We start from the raw sequence: 18,799 nt of genomic DNA, 5'->3' as shown, positions 1-18,799 counted from the left end.
TACAAGGCCTGCTCCAAAACTAATGCCTCCTATTTTGTTCCATTGGACCATGAAATCATGAGATCAGGGGCAGATGTTGGTGGTATGACGGTAGAGACTGAAGCTTCCTATCAATATCCCATTACTGTGCAAGATATAGCAGTAGAAGGACAGTCTGACGTGAAAGTGTGTATAAGGCAAAGGTGTGTCACTGAATTATTCCATGTGGAAAATAATTCACCCATTGACATACAGCAATGCATGCTGAGTGTTTATGAGGACTGAACAGTGGATGTGAGCACGATGAGGCAGCGGGTGGTGCATTTCAGCAGTAGCAACAGCAATGTGAAAGACAAGCTACATTCTAGACAAGCCATGAAGATCTTTATGAGTGCAGCATGCAGGCTCTTGTTCATTGCTGGCTAAAATGCAGAGCTGATGGCGGTGACTGTTGTTAAAAAACAGTGTTTTGTAGTTAAGGATTTGCTCTATCAAATAGCGTTATTGTGCTCTTTGTTGTAGTTTCCATGGAAATAAGTAGGAAGCATTACTTTCAGATTGAAATATATTTGCCAAATTATACTTCTTAGTAATGATACAACCAATTAAAGAATTTGATATAAAACTATATCAAAACAGGCAAGAACATAGCTAATGAAAGCTTCCATGCTTTACTGTATGCATAGTGTAGACAAAATTTCATGACAGCCAGTCTCTGCATGTTAGCAAGCTGTTTTATTTCAAGGTAATAATATTCCTTTCTATTTCCTGTGCTTGAAATTTGAGTTTTTAACTTTTTCTAAGACTCTAGAATTCCAACTGTAAATTTACATGTGATAAAATTCCCTTATAGCGGCGATTTTCATGGGAGTTTGCATGTAATTTTAAACTACAGGGTAAACACAACTTCAAATTTTTTCAGTAGAAGAAGTGTCAGAAGCTAGAACATATGTTGAAATTATATATTTTTTTTCAAATTCCCTCACACATGAATGACTTGCTTTCTTGCTTTCAACATATTGCTTAAGTTTCATGTACTTGTGTCCCATTATAAAGCACAGACAATGACAGCTTACTTTGAGATTGTTCATCTTCATTATGTTTCTTGTTTAGGAATTTTAAACCTGAAGAAAAGCTCTGTACAACGTCATGTATCATTGCGATTAGCAGGAATCTGATAATAAAGGGTTTTCAAGAATATTTTCATGGTTTAGATCAGGATTAGCTGTGCTTGTTCTGGAACAGAGTATGTATACAGGATATCCTAGACTGTTTTTAGAGCATGTAGTTGCATTATCTTCTCATTCTTCATATTAAGAACAGGGAATGGACAGAGATAAAAAGAGGGAAGATGAGAGTAGGATGCTTCCTACTTACTGTTAAATACCAGTTGTTTTAGACTGTATATATACTGTATACATGAATATATCTATATTCTATATATATATACATACACATACCCAAATTTTGTCCATATATATATGTACACACATATATGTGTATATATGTGTATATACATATATGTATATACAAAATATATATACATGTATATATATACACATTGTAAGGGAAATGGTTGATCACAGCCTGAACCTCTGATTAACCACCTGAGGCAAGCAATGTGTCAGCTGCAGGAGCACAAGTGAAGGTAATTCAGCTGTGCTCCTGGAAGTGGTGGAGCTTGATTCCACCTCTCCTAGATCCCAATTAAGGGCTGACCACCACTTAAGGTAGCATCTCTTTCTGGAGATTGCTCCTTTGTGGAGTTCTTGTGGTATGCCTCAACATTGGTGACCACCTATCTTTAAGGCTTCAGAGTTGGTGAGTCCTTCTCCTTAGTTACCCTCTGGTTGTTTTTTCCGATTATGTTTGTACTATTCCAACTGTATGTTATACTTGTATTGTTTCAACTGTACAATACCATACTTGTATTATTTCTACTGTACACACATATACCCAAATTTTGTCTGTAGCTGTTTGTCTGTCTCCATCTAGAAGGAAAGTAGGGGTATGCAACAGTCTGTACATTGTCTTAGAAGTTGAACAAGAGAATTGTATTTTGGAGTCAGATATTACAAGAATACAGTGAGCACTGACAAAGCTCATGCTGTATTAAATCTTCCAAAGGAAATTAAAACCAATACTTACATATTCTATATCCACAGAAATAAAAAAAATCAGGAAAAGAAATGGAACCACAATGCACTTAGGACGGGGCTAGGATTAGCAATAGCATGTACGATGACCCAAAATTAAGTGAATACCTTTGCCTTCGTTTCCAATGTGCAAGCTAGTAAAATACAAAGAATGGAAGGTATGGATCAGAGTGAGTATATTAATTATGGGAAGAAAGCAGAGACAAAAAGAAGTGATCATTGCAGTTACTGGAGATGATATCAGTGATAATTATTTGGGAAGGAAGTGAGTTCTCTGTATTAGTAAAAAGCTTTGATTCAAGTGTGTAGATTGGATAGTTTTCTCAAAACAGCTTTATTGTAAGCCATAGCTTGGCCATTTGCCTTATCAGAAACCACACTAAGACTGCAGTACTATAGTCATTATCTGACAGACCTGAAATTTCCTTCTACTAGCTTTCTACTGGAGTCTAATTCACACAGGCATAATACAGATAATAGACACAAGAACAGTTGCTTTCACTTTGTTGTTGTTTGATGGGTTATAATCAATGTGAATGCCATGATTTACTTTTCATTCTTAAGTTATGGCAGCTGAGGGTTTTGACACTGTAACAGTGTCTTGAAGAACTGCAGATCCTCTAGGGATATGGAACTTGTGGACAGATTCGAGTTTCTCCTGTTGGTGAGGGTCTAACTGGATCTACAAGCTTCAGGATACACAATCACTTGTGCTGACACTAGGGAGGGGGCAGGAACCTAGAAATGCAGGGACAGAGCCATTTCTTTCAGTAAGAGCCCTGTCTTACATCATCTTACGCTGATTGTGAAACCACATGCTAAACCAGAGCTCAACCTGTACTTGACTATTTCACTGGAAAAGAAACAAGTGCTGACTTTCTCATAAGGTCATTTCTCAAAATCTGGTAGATGTATTCTGGTAGCCTGTATTGCCTGAATGGAAATTATACCTTAATTCACACTCCACTTGCACTGCTGTTCAGATGCAAAAGAAGAAAGTCAGGGCAAGTTTCAGGAATTCCTCCTCAGAAAAGCCAGCTCTGTGGAACCTGGAAGACTTGTGAGTACTCCTGCCACTCCTCTAGTTTTTATACCAAAGGCTGGCCACACAAGATAATTTTCTTAAAGCAATTCTACCCTATATAGGAACAAATCGCCTATGACATTAAGCACCAGCATTGAAAGTTCTCTCTATACTGTGCCATCTTCAGAAGCTGCCATTTTTCAGAGACAAATAGGTAAGGCTCGTGCTCTGTCAGTGTAGCAAGCTGTGATATGCAGTAGCTTTCCTCTCACTGGAAGAATTAATCAGTAAAAAGCTTCACAAATTAGGAGTCGATTGGGAAGTCCTTCTGTGGAGGCTTTAGATTTTCTGTTGGAGTCTCTGACAGGCACTGTCTAGAACCACACCGAAATTCTGAATGCTCAGATATGACCAATTTCAGTGATGGCACTGAAAAGAGCAGTGAAAAGGTATAATTTCAGGATGTTTCAATTTGACAGTTTTCTTCTGTTTGTCTGAATATGCAGTTCTTTCTTACACAATATGGTTCTTATTGTAACGATGATTTGCCATTATCAGCATTAAAAGCTTGATCAGCATTTTCTGTGGGCTTTGAGTAAATATGGCAGCTGTGAGGGTTTAAATCACAGAGCTGAGAAACTGCTGAAAGGCCATTCAGACAAGACAAAGGTAACTTTTTGATTTGAGAAGCAAGTACAGGAGTGGAAGGAATAGTATTATGCCTCTTGAGTGAGGGTATAAGTCTGTGTTTGGGAAATTAATTTGTAGCTTGAGGTTCAATTGCTGCCAGCTGTAATTAAAAGAGCAGGTATTACTTATTGCCAAGTTAGATTTTTTCCCACCTCTTTGCAGAAAGATGTTGCTACTGTTTCTCTTGGACAAATGTTTTACTTGCTATGGGATTACACTTTGTACTTTTCATATGGCTGCATCTTAAATACTGCAGAAATTGTAGATGGTGCAGTATTTGGCAACTTGCTTCAAATAAGTCACTGATCTATTAGCGTGTTAAAATGGTGTTCTCTGGTCTGCCTGCCTGTATCTTTTCCAAGTTATTTAAGAACCTAATTTTAGTATCTAGAACCTTGAGTGAACTGCCTCCTTCCTCATGAACTGCTGCAGTTGCAAGAATTGTGTGTGTGTTGACAGAGTGGTATGAGAAGGATGCTAGCCCTAGGATAACTACCCATTGGCTCAGCTGCTTGGTGTGCTATTTTACTAACTGCTTTTTAATAGTTTATCATGTGTGACCCAACCAACCAGTGTTATTCTACCAAGCTCATGAAGTCACTAAATACCATGTCCTACCACTTTTATTGTCTAAGCTGTCAACTAATTGTCTATCTAAATGTAATAATTTGCCTGGATTGTTTTTTATGTTGCTGTCACTTCATGGGAGGTGTTTTGTTTTCTTTTTAAGTCATATGAAAACAATACATTTCTTATTTTAATGTTGATTTGATGTTTTTAAGCCTTACAAATATCTGCTATAGAAGAGGATTAGAAGCTCGATGGGACTTTTCTGTAGGCTGTAAGTGAATAGCAATTGCAGTGGACTAAAATCAGATGACTGATACAAGTACTGTCCAACTAACAGCTCTTTCCTTCTGTGGCAGCTGATGCCTGTGCAGCTGGAGACTAAACAGTTTATGAAATAGCAGAACCTTTCCACTTCCAAGCCTTCTGCATTAAAGGCATGCCAGGCATAATTACAGTTTATTTTAATATACCAAGTCGAGAACTCTGGAGGTCGTTCATTTCTCAGGGAAGAGCAGCAGCATTTACTGAAGGAGCTGACTCGATTGCTGTGAGCTTGTGCCTACCTACAGATTTGATCTCCATAATGAAACCAGACCTAATCGAATTAGCCCAGTTCCTCAGTGACGTTAAAGTCAGTGCCACTGCTGATCTCAGCATTACTTTTATATTATCTCATTTTCACTTTGAGAAACACCCCACATAGGAAAAGGTCTCATGATTTTTAATGATATAGAACAGTGTGTTTTTAATGTTTCTAATTGGAATTTGTGTTATTCACTGAAATATTATGTTTACATATTTCAAGTAGATTTAAAATAGTTATGTGTTGAAGCATAATTAATTCAGTGCACACTGCAGCCTGTTACTCCTCCAAATGATAGAGCTGATAAATATTTGTGTATAGAAATCCTCTGAACTGTGCTGTATAGTCTAAAACTGATTTTAAAATTCACTTTGTCATAGTTGTTATCAAAATAATTCCTCTTTACTTGGAAAGAACTGTGAAGAACTTGCGTGGTCTTCTGAAACCAAGTGCTATAAAGGCACTGTTTATACATCTTAATTGTATTATTTCTGTGCCAGACAAGCTTGGCTTTTCTGGTAGTTAGAACACTTCAGATGTTGTAGATGAACATTTTTTATTTCTTCTTATTGGATTCATCCTGCTACAGCTCATTATCCAGCAATATAGCACACTGGTCCTGCATTGCTGAGAGTTTCTGAGTAGTTAGAAAGTAAAATATGCTGTGACTCACTGAAGAGGAAAAAGAGGAATTAAACAAGACTAGTGTCTCCAGTACTCTAAGGAGATGTGTAAGGAGATATGACTACACTGCACACTGGATTGATTTGGCGATAATAGTACTTGGTAACTGAATCTTCATGAACTGCAGTTTCTCATTTTCCAGCCCCATTCAAATACTTGGTCACTCAAGCAGTTATTTATCCTCATCCAAGCCCATAGAAAAAAATCTCATATGTGCTGTGTTTGTCTTTTTCTGGGCTTCTGTAAAAATGTATGTGAGTTACTGGCACCTGCCATTTGTACTAAAGGCTGTACAGCTGAACTGTTCTCTAAGAATAATATTGTTCAGCATGTTTATGACTTTAAGCCTCTTATTCTGTGCCACAGAGAGGTGTAGAAAATACTGCTTTGCTGAATGCCTTTTATTTCTACAATTTGCAGTGTTTAGGAATTCATAATTCTAAAAAAAGTACATTAGAAAGCTTTCATTTAAAAAAATAATAAAATTTGATTAAGGGACATTCTTAAAGCTTTGTGGTGAAAACCTAGCTGAAATTTAAACTCTTGCCTTCTTGTCCTGTTATCTTCCTATAGTCAGACGTTTACATTCAAGGTCTGAAAGAGTTGTGTCTTTGCTTACTATCCACTATTGTGTCACAACAAAAGCATTAGGATGGCCAGAAGATGCTACTAGACAACTTCCTCAGGAGTGCTTCATGGGCTTACAATATTTGTCATCAGAAGAATTCAGTCATAGCAATTTTCAGTGGCTTTTCTACTCTGCAATCATCATTGCCTTCCTTGTGGTATTTCAGTCTGTTGAATCCATCTATATTTTAGAGTTGGAATCATTTGTTGGTATCATTGCATCTTTGGTATCAACTGTAAGAAAGAAATCTCAAACCCAGCTGTGCTTCTGAGAAAATGGAGACTGGGGGGTGAATCAGAAGTACCCCAAAGGACAGCTGTATTGCCATCTTTATTTTAGAATACATCCAGAACCATCTCTTAAGAATTCAACTTACTGGTCTTGGTACCACCCCAGTCTGTGGTTATCGTGATTCTCTCAATGAAAGGCTTCAGCATAAATGGGGAAAAAGCAACCCCACTTCTCTGTAGTGAGCTTCTTTTTGTTCAGAGGTAATCCTAATTCTCTTTTCACTGTATTTTCTTCTGTTAATATTGAAGCCACCTTAATGCCTCCCTACATCTTGTGAGCTGTGGTACAGCTCAGAACAGGCTACAGAGTCTGCTGAAATTGAGAGATAAATAGAATTATAGAATAATTTAGGTTGAAAAAGTCCCATAAGATCATCAAGCCTAACCATCCACCTAACACCATCAAGTGCATTACTAGACCACGTCTTTAAGTGTAACATCCACACATCTATTAAATACCTCCAGTGATGGGAACTACACACTTCTCTGGGCCTGTTCCAATGCCTGTGCACCCTTTTCATCAAGGAAGTCTTCCTGATATCCAACTTAAACCTGACCTGGAATAAATTGAAGCTGTTTTCTTGCGTTCTACAGACAGTGCTCCCCCTGTTGAGTTATAATTGGCACAGAAATACCCAACCTAACATACATGGGTTGTGTTTATACGAGCTGTAGTGACTCTGGTATTACACAGCATTTTAAAAAATCAACGTCTTGGGTTTTTTGCAGCAAGCACAATCTTTGTCTTCCTTCAGTTCCAGAAAACATTCAGAAAGACACAACTCCTTTCACATCATTTCTTGACCAACAGCCACATTTCACAGATAATACAGCACTGAGGTTTTGAACAGTAGGATGTTTTTTTTTTCTGAGCTGTTGTAGTGAAGTGTTGTAGTGAAGTTTACATGGCAATAAATATGAGACAGGTTGATACCCATTATCTCACTGTCCTGGAATTTTCATTTAAGTAGAGATGAGCAACAAAACATTTGATTGTAGAAGGTAAGCCTTACATGCTCTTTGAGGCACCTCAAATTTCCATACTGCAGTAAAGGCTATATAGATACTATTACAGAGATATTCTTGGCTCTGGTCCTGAATCATCAGCGAGGATTGTGGATTTACTATTAAAAGAATAAGTGTTTCTTTAGAATCAAAACAGATTACTCTAAAGAAAGTGAAAATTACCAGAACACCAAACCAGTCTGTCTTTCCCAGGATACCGATAGCTAGAAAAAGCAGAGGTCGTGTATCATATTTTGTCACTTCATTCTATTGATATTTTTCATGTTTCAGGCAGACATCCAAAGTTGGATACTTTTCCATAAAGGAAAGGCAACAAAAACAAAGCTGCAGTAATCATGCAGCCATTATCAGTTGTTCCCACACCTACAATGTTGATTCTGCAACTGGGAATCTGATGCACACCTTTTCCTTTCTTCATGGAATAAATGTATTTAGAGTATCTTTCCATTATTTTAAAGCATCTAAAAATGCCTGGCTTTGTGGTAACATGTCATGAAGTACAAAGAATAAATTAAGGTGCTGATTTTTCTGTAGTCTGGGTACTATGTAACATAGGCAAGATTTAGGCACCAGATCTGTCGTTTTTGATGTATTGTTAGTCCACCTAAAGCAAGCTTACTTTGTTTGCGTGCAGAAGAAACACATAAATCCAGAGAGGAATTCCATCCACAGAAAGTCCATTGTGTAAGTCTATTCTGCTGTCAGATGCTGAAAAAAAATTGGTCTGTTGAAACATGTTCTTGTCTTTTTCTTGGAATACGCTGTTCTTTTACTCTTTTTCTTCTTTTTTTTTTACTTTGTAAAAATAGATGTATACTCGATATATGGCTTCAGTTGAAATTCTTATAGTAACCAATGTCTGTATATGGGTAGTAATCAATGGATCAACAGAGGGGACAGGGATCACATCTTAGAAGTGAGGCGTTTATATGCTCTAGTTTGCTCTGCCTGTGCAGTGGTAGAGGTCTTCAGCTTTACCTGGCAGAAATATTTCTTATGAGCATGCTCGCAATCTGGGATCAGAAGGAAGGTAGGTCATCCTTCATCATCCTCAGATGCCTAGATCTGTAATCCATAAGAAAAAGTTGTTATTTCATTCCCAGCTATCACGTGTGAAAACAGACATGGATTTTCTTATCAGTGAATCATGTCAGTTCAGCCATTGTCTTAGGAAAACTCCACACCTTTCAAGTGAGAGCTATGTTGTGGTTTTGTTGTTGTCTTTCACCTGTAAAAATAACAAGAGGTTTTTTAAATGCTATGGCCATCCCATACAGTTCTCAAAGAGAAGTTGCTTACAAAACTAGTGGCTTCTACTCTAGTGCTGTGGAGTCCGTGTGCCTTTCACAAAACTCTTCTTAATCTGTGGTCTGATGTGCTGTGCTGGCTACTGCTGTGCTGGGTTAAGGGGGTTACAGTCCTGAGCTGCTCAGAAGCTACTGTCTTCTCAGATGTATCAGCATAACTTCACATGCAGCCAGTTCCTGGTCCCATTCTATTAAAATGATGTATATTGGGTATTTGAAGAGGGAAAACTAAGGTTCAAACTTCTTGGAAGAGCTAGGTCAAGAAGTGAATATATGTGCCGTTGTTAATACAGTTTGGAGGAGGGATTAGTATTGTATCCAGGACAATAAATTCTTCATCAAGCTCAGCTGCAGCCAATGCAAACCATACGACTACTTCCTACTTATTTAGGAATGCGTCTCCCTACATTCTTGATTTAAGCCCTGAAGTCCCTGATGGAATTATTTCACTCCCCATTCTCAGAAGCACTGCAGTAATGGATGCATCTTTCCATGCTTAGTAACATCAAGAAATCTGTGAAGTTTTCAGCATCTAACATAAAAACTTCTGTGTTCAAGTAGTACCTATCATTTCCCTTTCCAAGCCGTAGGCTTAGAAGCCCACTGTGTTGGATACATATGTTTAAAACATCAATATTAAATGATAGCGGAATGCAATGAGTACTTTTTGCAGCAAGTGTTTTTGTTTTATCCACGCTTAAGTTGTTTAAAAGGAAGATACAGAAGGAAAAATGAGAAAGCTGATTTATTCTCATCAAGGTGTAGAAATAGGTTAATTAGAAAAAGAAGACAAAATGTCATTACTATCCTTAGCAGTCTGTCATCAGTGTCCTAAGTCAACAGGTTGTGAATGGGTCTTTATTATAAAAAGATCTTGACAGCAAATGGATATATCGGTATAATTAACATCAATTTTAATTGTTTACACTGAGCTTCTTCAACATATCTTATATTTTTAATAAAAATCTGTTACAGCACTGTCATTATTATAATAATTGCTATTGACATGATTAGCAGAATAATTTTAGTACCCCTTTTTGTTCTTGAAAATTATTTTTCTGAAATTACTAACATTACTGTGACCTTCTTTAGAATGAGGTCAAAATTTGGATTGTTTGGGAATTTGGAATCTTTACTACTTTGACTCCATTTACTACTAAATTTTTAGATTAAAGAAGCTTAGGAAATCTGTAATATTGCAAATCCCTCTTTCTTCATCACTCCTACATAGTACTGTCTTTCACACCATGGTTAGGAAGGACCTCTGTTCTACTCCTTCATGCAGTGGAACAGTATGTCTCTTTTCTGTGAGGTCAGGGACTAACCATCCCTTTTGGACAAGTTTTCCTTTATGTTCTCTTGCATATCGGCCACAGCGATCAGAAGTGAGAATTATGGTCAGAAACAGTTGCTTTCCCTAGCGTATAGCAGCCCTTTGAGTTCAAGAACTGCTGTTTTATTGACAGGGTTATTGCCTTCACCTCCCCTCTTTCCAGTACCTACAAAATGTTTCAGATAACACTGGGATATTTGTGAGAGTTTTTTGCTTTTGGTAAGGTGGTGTTTCTTTATCTGGTTATTACGCTGCTATGGAGCATTCTTGCTTAAAATGTTTCTTCAAAGCTGCAAAAGGTCTGTGATTTTTGTTCTAATTACTCAAGACATACATCAAAAAGCCCATTATTATATTGGCTACTTGCAAACAAAAGTCAGAGAATAGCTCAAGCATGCTTAAGGGCATCTATTTCAACATCTGTCTTTTAGCACAAAAGTGTCCGTGTCATCATACGCTTCTGGGAATACTCCGTATTGTTCAAGTGATTTCAATAAACTTGTCGCATGCCACCTCTTTTCTAAAATAGCTATGTGAATAGGCAATGTAACCTAATGTAATTTAACACAGAAGTCTTACGATTAGTCAAGTATTTTTGTGTGCAGTCTCAAAATCCATTCTGGAAATGTAAACCAGTATAAGGAATGAAAATCTTCAGCGGAAGAAGCAATAAATAGTAGTTATTAAAAATGGAGCAGCTAAGTGCAGAATAATAACATATGTTTTTCTTGTCCTATAAGCATTACTCTGGTATCAGCACTGTCATCTTGGGAGCGGAGGGCAGGTGGGTCCCAACTTTCTGCTCCATGGATGGATGTATAACCACAATAACCATGTTTATTTCTGCTCAGTGGAGTTTCATGCTGCTACAGTGTTTATGGCATGTTGGAGCCTCTCAGTTTCACAGCATGATTTTGTACCTACATGTGTTTTTCAGACAAGAAGCCCTTCTTGCTGCCATTAGTGAAAAAGATGCCAATATTGCTCTGCTAGAACTTTCATCCTCTAAGAAGAAGACTCAAGATGAAGTGGCTGCCCTCAAACGAGAGAAGGACCGCCTTGTGCAACAGCTCAAACAGCAGGTCAGTAGAGGAAAGACACGAAAGAAACCAGTTAATAATTTAATGTGCAGTTATTATCTTCATTTTTGGAACTAATAGTACATACACATAATCTCTTCATCTATTGGGACAAAAAGTACATAAATGCCAACTTCAAAGTAGCTACTGATCGTGAGCTCTGTAAAACATGGTGGGAATGAAACAGTCTCAGTTATAAGGGAAGTTTCTTTGTGTCCCTGCCTCATTAGTAAATGTATGGTACAATACGTAGGACACTGATTTAAAAAGACATTTCTCTTTAACTTCCAGAGGCTCAGGGAAGTGCAGTGATACAACTTTTGGTGACCTGTGTTTTTTCTTGTCAGTCAGGAAGCATAGACTGAAGAAAATTCTTGCTGTAAAGGTCAAATGCATCGGTTACACTACACAGTCTCTGCTGTGGTTCCTAATCTATGACAGAAGCACTATAAGGGAATGGCAGCTACTTGATTGGAGTCTGGGAGGTCTCATGCTAGGGAAGAGATTGGTCCCTTTCTATTTCTGTTTCTTTCCTGTTTCCAAGTTCTTTATGTTTAAGCAAAGTGATCAGAAAATTTATATTTCTATTCAAGCTTTTAAAATTATGTTTTGATACTAAATGCAAAGTGAAAAATACAGTGCCAATGAAAGAATGAGGAAGCAGAAGGCAGTTCTATCCATAGGAGATCCAGAATGTGTGTAGATTTTTCTTCTATGTTCTTCCCAGGTCACATTCCCTGAAAGCGTGTATAGTATTGCTGTTAATCCAGTAGCAACTTCTTCAGTGTCAGTGATTCCATCTTCATTGAGTTTTATGTGTATTTCATTTGTCAAATGTTATTTTTCTTGCTGTCAAAATCTAAGACAAAATCATGTCTGGTCCCTAATAAGGGATTTCTCTACTTCTTCCTTAGCAAATAGAAGTAGGTTACTGGTCATGTATTTTTAAGATGACAATTATTTACTGTTTAATTATGTAACAAGGGTTATACATTTTTACATTAACATTAAGACAAGTAGAAAATACCATTTATTCATTTACTTTTGAGCAGCAGTTGTAGTTGCTTTCTCTCATTATGCAGATGCCCTCCTACTAGGACAGGATTCTGAAGTGTTGACATCAGCTGTATTTATTTTCTTAGAGTAATTGTCTGTGGCTGTAACAGCCTTAATATACGTTACTGCTCATTTTAAGAGAAGTGGGCTTTTTTTTTTTTTTTTTACGTAGCAGTTCTTGTCTCAGTTTAAAACTACAGCTCCTTCATGCACATTGTCCATTCTCGTTTCCTTCTGGTTATCCTTGGTTGGTGGAGAGAATGATCCTTAGGGTTGGTTTTTGTGTTGTGTTTTTCCTACTGAATACTTGTGCATATGCAGTTTGTATATTAACACTGCGATTTCCTGTAGCGTCTGAAGTTTCACTTAGATGATTTTTAGAATGTTGTAGTTCATATCACCAGTTTTCAGTGCTGAAAAGTCACATCATATCATATATTGTTCCTTCAGAGGCATTTCTTTGAAGGATGCCCATTCTAAGTGCTTTTATACATAGGTGCAGCATACTTAATTTTCAGAATAAAAAAATGCACAAGAGATTAACTTGAAATTTTTCTTGCTGTGACCCATATGAATTGAGGCTATTTCTGGACTTACATGTTGTCTGTCTTTTTGATCAGTAGCCCTTTTTAGAAGAAATCATTGGGATAGCCAAATGCCTCTGAAGTTTCTGAATCCAAAATTGCCCTTATCTATAAAGACTCATAATTGTTCCTCCTCTTAAAAGAACCTTGATGAAAGCGTACGGTAAATCATAGTCTCCTCAAACCTTCTCTGCTATTAACATTGTGTATAAATAGTATATGAGCTGTATAAGTACAAATATAAAATCATAGACAGCTGGACTACAAGATACTGTCCAGTGCATCCCTGGTATCTAAAGCAAAATATATGTTTATAGATAAACAATTTAAACTCTATTAAAGCTGTATTTGACATATGCTTATTTGATGTAACAGAGATTTGACAAAATCTATCCTGTGTTATGAGTATATCATCTTTTGTCCTTTTTTTGTGTGCCACCTTCAATACTGTTGAAAGAAAAGCTCTTCAGAGTTATTTATCATGGACAGTAATTCTACCAACAGACAATTCACCAACTTCATAAGTACAAGGGACCTGACATCACATTTATTTCTTCAATACGAGTAGTTTTAATGTGTACATTTCTGTGCTGAAGTCACCAACTCAAATCACTAACTTCAGCAGCTCTAGACACAGGAGATGGGGCAGAAGAAATGGCTATGAAAAGGCTATGATATTTTCCACTATTATCATTACAAATACAGTCAAAGGGAAAATCATTTTTCCACGTGCTTTGCAAATAATCTGTTTGTTTTCCCCTTTTGGTCATCTTTGGTTATTACAGGTCACTCAGATCTTGTGTTTTCAGGAAAAGTCACAATGCCTCTTCATCAGTTTAAACTTTCTCCTCGCATATCCTACTCTACATCTCAAACAAAGGCCCATCTCTGTTAGCAGTTCCAGGGGACTGTATCACTATTCAGGAATGTCCTAGAAGTTTAGCTGCAGTTCCTAAAATTTCAGTAGAAATCGTGAGTGAAAAATCAAACTCGTATTAAACGTTGTTCAAGAAAAACAAGCAATGATGGTTAGATGAGATCTTCTGGAAGACTCTGAAAAGCAGTTCTGGATTTTAGAAAGTTTATTCATCCCTTCAGATTCAGAGTTGGGATCCTGGACTCAGTATTTCTTTCCTTGTGTCTTTAATACTATTTTAGGACTGTTGAGATCCCTGATAAGTATGTTGTATTTCAGTCCATCCCATTTCTAGGAAACACTTACAGTTTGTTGTGGGTAGGCAGTTCTTTCAGTTGGCGAGTGAGCACTGTTGACTAAGAGGTTCCAATTTCCACGTACGTAGGATGCAAACAGAAGTGCTGAGCAATATCGGAAGGAGGTGGTTTGTGTGAGGAGTTATGCATACTGCGGTACACACCATGGGCCTAATTTCTGAACCTGACAGCAAGCTAGAACAAAGCTTCTGACAGAGATAACACATTAGAAAAGCAGTTTTCTGATCACACTATAGTGAATGTGAATGGATCTAATTGTTGTCTATGTTTGGGGTTCAGATTATGCCTTTTCATGGCTTGTGCTGGTTATCACTGAGTGGCTATGATAGCTTCTGTTGTTAGCAGACTGACTCAGCGTTAATTGGCTTTTCTTAGAGTATATAAAGATGCAACTCTTTCCTAAAACAAGAGCAGTCTATCATTAAGTCCCAGTCTACATCTTAAGAAGCAATTTCCATATTCTTCTGCCCTACGATTTCAAATGATTTCTTCTTACTTAAAACTATTTGTGAAGACTGTTTGTCAGTGGAAGGTCATATTGATACTTGAAGATTCTGTGATTATTCTTTCCTCTGTCTCTTCCCAACATTGTGTCATATTCCAAGCTGCTCGCCTGGGAAGGGTATTACTATGAAAGAGAAGGAAGGAGCGCTGCCAAAGACATTTTGGTTCTTTAATATACATATTTAAAGAAATTAAAGTTTGGATGAAGAGAGGCATTTCGGAAAGAGGATATGGCATGAATGTTGTTTTAATTTAGAATTTCTAGGCTCTGAATTGCAGGAATGTGCCTCAATATAGAGACCATTTCCTAATGAGGCACTCAGCATTGACCAGGCTTTCCAGTAAATGGAGCTGCCTGTTTCATATTGGTTGTCAGTTTGCATGAGGGATTTCCTCTATCATTGGAAAGGGAGGCCAATTGCAGGGCGAGGGTCACCAGCTAATGTGGTCCCAATTTACTTCCTCCCAAAGTACTTTGTCTCCTTGACTGGTTCATGGCGAAAAAGTGGTTGGGAAGCTGCCTCACATGAGGGGGCCAGGGCTGATGCAAGAATACAGAGCTGACGGTTGCCTAATACAGTCCAGATGTAGCGTGGCGAGCGCCAGCCACTGTGCTCAGTTTATATGCCATACAGAAGTCCCTGCAATGCGAGTCATGCTGGAATTGAAAGAGACCCGAGGAGCTCTGTGGCAGCATGTCCACCACTTTCCTGTTAGAAAAGAGCCTACTTACCATTTATACATTCTCTTGTCAAACAGAGTTTTAAAAATCAGGATATATTTGTTGTAGTTGTGTGAAATCCTACTTCGTAGCTTTGAGTTGTAAATGGAAGGCATACATGAATGGGCTGAGGTTTTCCTGTCTGTGGGCTTTGAGTCTCAAATGTTTGGGGTTTTCTACTAGGAGCTATTTGGAGCAAAGATTGTCATTCTCTGTGTTTATACAATGTCTAGCACAGTGGGGGCTTAACTTGACCAATATCTCTAAGCATTACAATGCCATAAATGTCAAGTCATAGTAATGAAATTGTTAGGAGGCTCTGAACTTGTATCCGTGTCTGTCTTCTGAGCTTGGAGTATTATTCAATTGAATTGTTTGTAAATCACCCTCCTCATATTATTATATGATTCACCATACTCACTTGAATTATTGTATAAATGTTTCATAACTGTTCTCAATTATTATTTTAATGTACTATTTCAGAAGTTACCAAAAACTAGTTTGGTTTAGTGGTATTGATGATGGAATCTCAAAATTTTCATTTTAGATGGTGTGATGCCATGTGGCACTGCATATCGGGTTGCTGAGTGCATTTGTATTTTGCTGCTTTTTCTTACATAAATGTTCACTCATCTATAAAACCAGTTGAATAATCTTTTTAAAGCATTTACAGTTTTGGTCCTGTACTTTAGCTAAGCTTCCTCCTTCAGTTTGTAAACATAAAGTTTACACTATCATGCAGGTTGTTAATGAAAATAGTACTGAATAGTGCTGAGCTCAGGACATATCTCCATGAAACACACCTGATTTATTTATCTATTCCATTTCTGAACAATTGTTAATTACTGTGGAGTATAATTTCCCAAAAAGTTTGATATCCACATTTTTGTATTTTAATCACAGAAAAAAAGTCTCACCTTCATGCAGAACCAGTTATACCTGTATTCTATCCCTATAAAACCTTAGTGGAAACCCTCGATCTTGAAAAGTCTTTTCTATGGCTCATCTGTCTTTATCATTATAATGCTATTGTTCATACATAATTTCCCTTACGGCAATTCAAGCTCATTATTAGTTTTTCTATTTGTTATGGGCATGGGGAAAAGCATTTGTTTCTTAGATCTTTTTAGCAGCTGTTTTTGTTTACAATAGTATCTTCTCTGTGTTTTTCTCTGAATTGGACAGTTTCAGCTCTTCCAGTTTTCAAGTGTCGTTTTTTTTTTTTTTAGATATCTGATCACTCTTGGTCTTTATCAGATTTTGTCTATTTCCTTCTGCAAGCGTGGTAGCCAGAACTGGACAACACTGAACATGAGGCATTTACTTACCTGAACTTGTTTGTGAATGTGTCATGTGAGACAGCATCAGAAACCTTAATGGAATCTTCCAAAACCTCACCAGTCCCCACAGGTTCCCAAAAATAACTGCCGATAACTTCCATTATAGTTGATTGGACCATACTGTACTAAGAAAGAGTTTATCAGGGTTTGTAAATTTGAGGACGAGATTTTTCTGAGAACCATCTCATTATTATTTTCTGTCCTAAAATGGTGTTCTCTGGGTCTTGAAATTAATTTTGTTACTCATCTATCTTATTGATGATAGACACACAAAAGAAATGCATAGTTTGATCTTCTTGGTTTTATTTTTTGATAGCTTTCATTTTGAACAGAGTAGAATTGTCTTTGGCTCCTTTATGCTAACGTACATCTGCAATGTCTACTTCTTCTCCCATAGTAATTTCCATTTCATCTGATACTTTGACTTTTGTTCTTGTCCAGCATACACTCTTGCTGTTCAGTTACTCTAAACTTGTTGAAAAAGTGCTTCTTTCTATCTTAGTTAAGGGAGATAAGAAATCTCTTGCTATTGAGAATATGGGTTATGTAGTCAATTTGCTTGCCATTAAGAGGAATTTTTAATACATTCTCTCCTGCCACTGAATCCTCGACATAGTCATTCCTGTCTCTGTAGGCCAGAATGAATTGAGAGGCTGTTGTTTGCTGTTCTGAAACATTGAGCAAAATTATTTGATGATGACTAGTACTGCTAGTATTTAGTATTTATGCAATATTCAATACATACTTCATCTAGCATTGCAAGTCCCAAACTGTTTTCTCTGTGCTGCTTCCCAGCAGATTTTGGCTGACATTCCTTATGAATCCATGTTACTGTAAGGATTTGTTTCCCAAGTAAATGTGGTTCGTGGGATCATGAGGGAAAGGAAAGAATGTTAGATTCCAGAATAGCCTCTCCTCCCTGAAAATACTGGCTTTCCACTGTTACTTGTCTCCTTGGAAACCCAGCACACTGACACTTGACACTCTTTTGCCGTGAACTTTTCCAAAGTGAAGTTCCGCTGGTTGGAGTGATTTTTCTTTGTAACAGGAGAATGTAAAATGGTTCAGAGGAGACTGACAGACAAGCTTTTTCCTCTTGTTCTTGTATCAGAATTACCCCACTTCTAGCAGGCTTTTGTTACCACCCTGCCAGATGAAATACTGCAGATCCTGTAAATAACACAGTTGTTTTTTTTCTTTGCCTTAACTACCCTGATTTGAAACCACGTCTGATGAGTACAATTACACGAGCAGCAAAATAGCTTCCTTTTCACGTGATCCATATTTAATCCCTACAGGTAATTGCTAAACGTACCTGTTTCTGTGACAGAACTACCCTTGTCCTCCAAGAGCATCTGAGAGTTCCTGGTGGTGCAGTGGTGCCCACCGAGTTTAATGAGTGGAAGCGCCTCTCAGAACATGACACTGTCAGAAGATGTATTTTAGTTGTCTGGGTGTGGTGATGGTGGCTTCTTCATAGCTGAGAAAGCAAGGTAAAAGTGAATGTTTGAAATAAGTGACATCATTCAGGGAAGTTGGGTCTGTCTTCCCTTGTTGATCCTTTACTACAGTATCTGTATGTTTGCACTAGCAAGAGTGGAAATAGATGAAAAAGAGGGGAAAGAAAATCTGTGTGATAAGAAAGCTGAGGACGTAAGAGTTTGAAGGGGACTTGGATGTCAGAGGTTCATGCATGTATTGGACCAAACAGAACTTCTCTGAATGCTCTAAGTTTTGGGTTAACCTATTTCAAAAAGCAATGGACAAATTAACCTGCTTTGCCAGGAAATTTTAAAGAAGTAGTGAAGCTTTTAGAGACATACTGCCAGATATGGTGGACTTGTTACTTTAAAAGTACAATCACAGCTTTATTTACACAGTCTAGTTTGATGCAGAGTCATAGTAAAGTGATGATTTTTAAGGTTCTTATACCACCACTGTTTGAAGGTTGAAATGCAACTTTACAAAACTTGAATCTACTATTTCTAATACTTAAAGGTATTGAAATGTGT

The 18,799-nt window shown here is 37.4% G+C and overlaps 1 protein-coding gene across 21 annotated transcripts in view; it reads left to right on the top strand.

The window, feature by feature from the left end:
• The window catches only part of ERC1 (ELKS/RAB6-interacting/CAST family member 1), a 273,756-nt gene that overhangs the window by 204,120 nt on the left and 50,837 nt on the right, over positions 1–18,799 (top strand). For all 21 annotated transcript variants that reach the window (XR_014936211.1, XR_014936209.1, XR_014936216.1 and 18 more), the window contains one exon: positions 11,208–11,352. Coding sequence is in view for 13 of the 21 variants with exons in the window: in XM_085521054.1 (XP_085377180.1) it covers positions 11,208–11,352 (145 nt within the window). In the remaining 8 variants the exon portion in view is untranslated. The remainder of the gene's footprint in view (positions 1–11,207; positions 11,353–18,799) is intronic.

Source organism: Coturnix japonica, chromosome 1 (assembly GCF_054131305.1).
Source record: "Coturnix japonica strain WE chromosome 1, WE-NBRP24, whole genome shotgun sequence".
In the NCBI taxonomy this organism is placed as follows: domain Eukaryota; kingdom Metazoa; phylum Chordata; class Aves; order Galliformes; family Phasianidae; genus Coturnix; species Coturnix japonica.
This window is presented reverse-complemented; position numbering and strand designations above follow the sequence as displayed.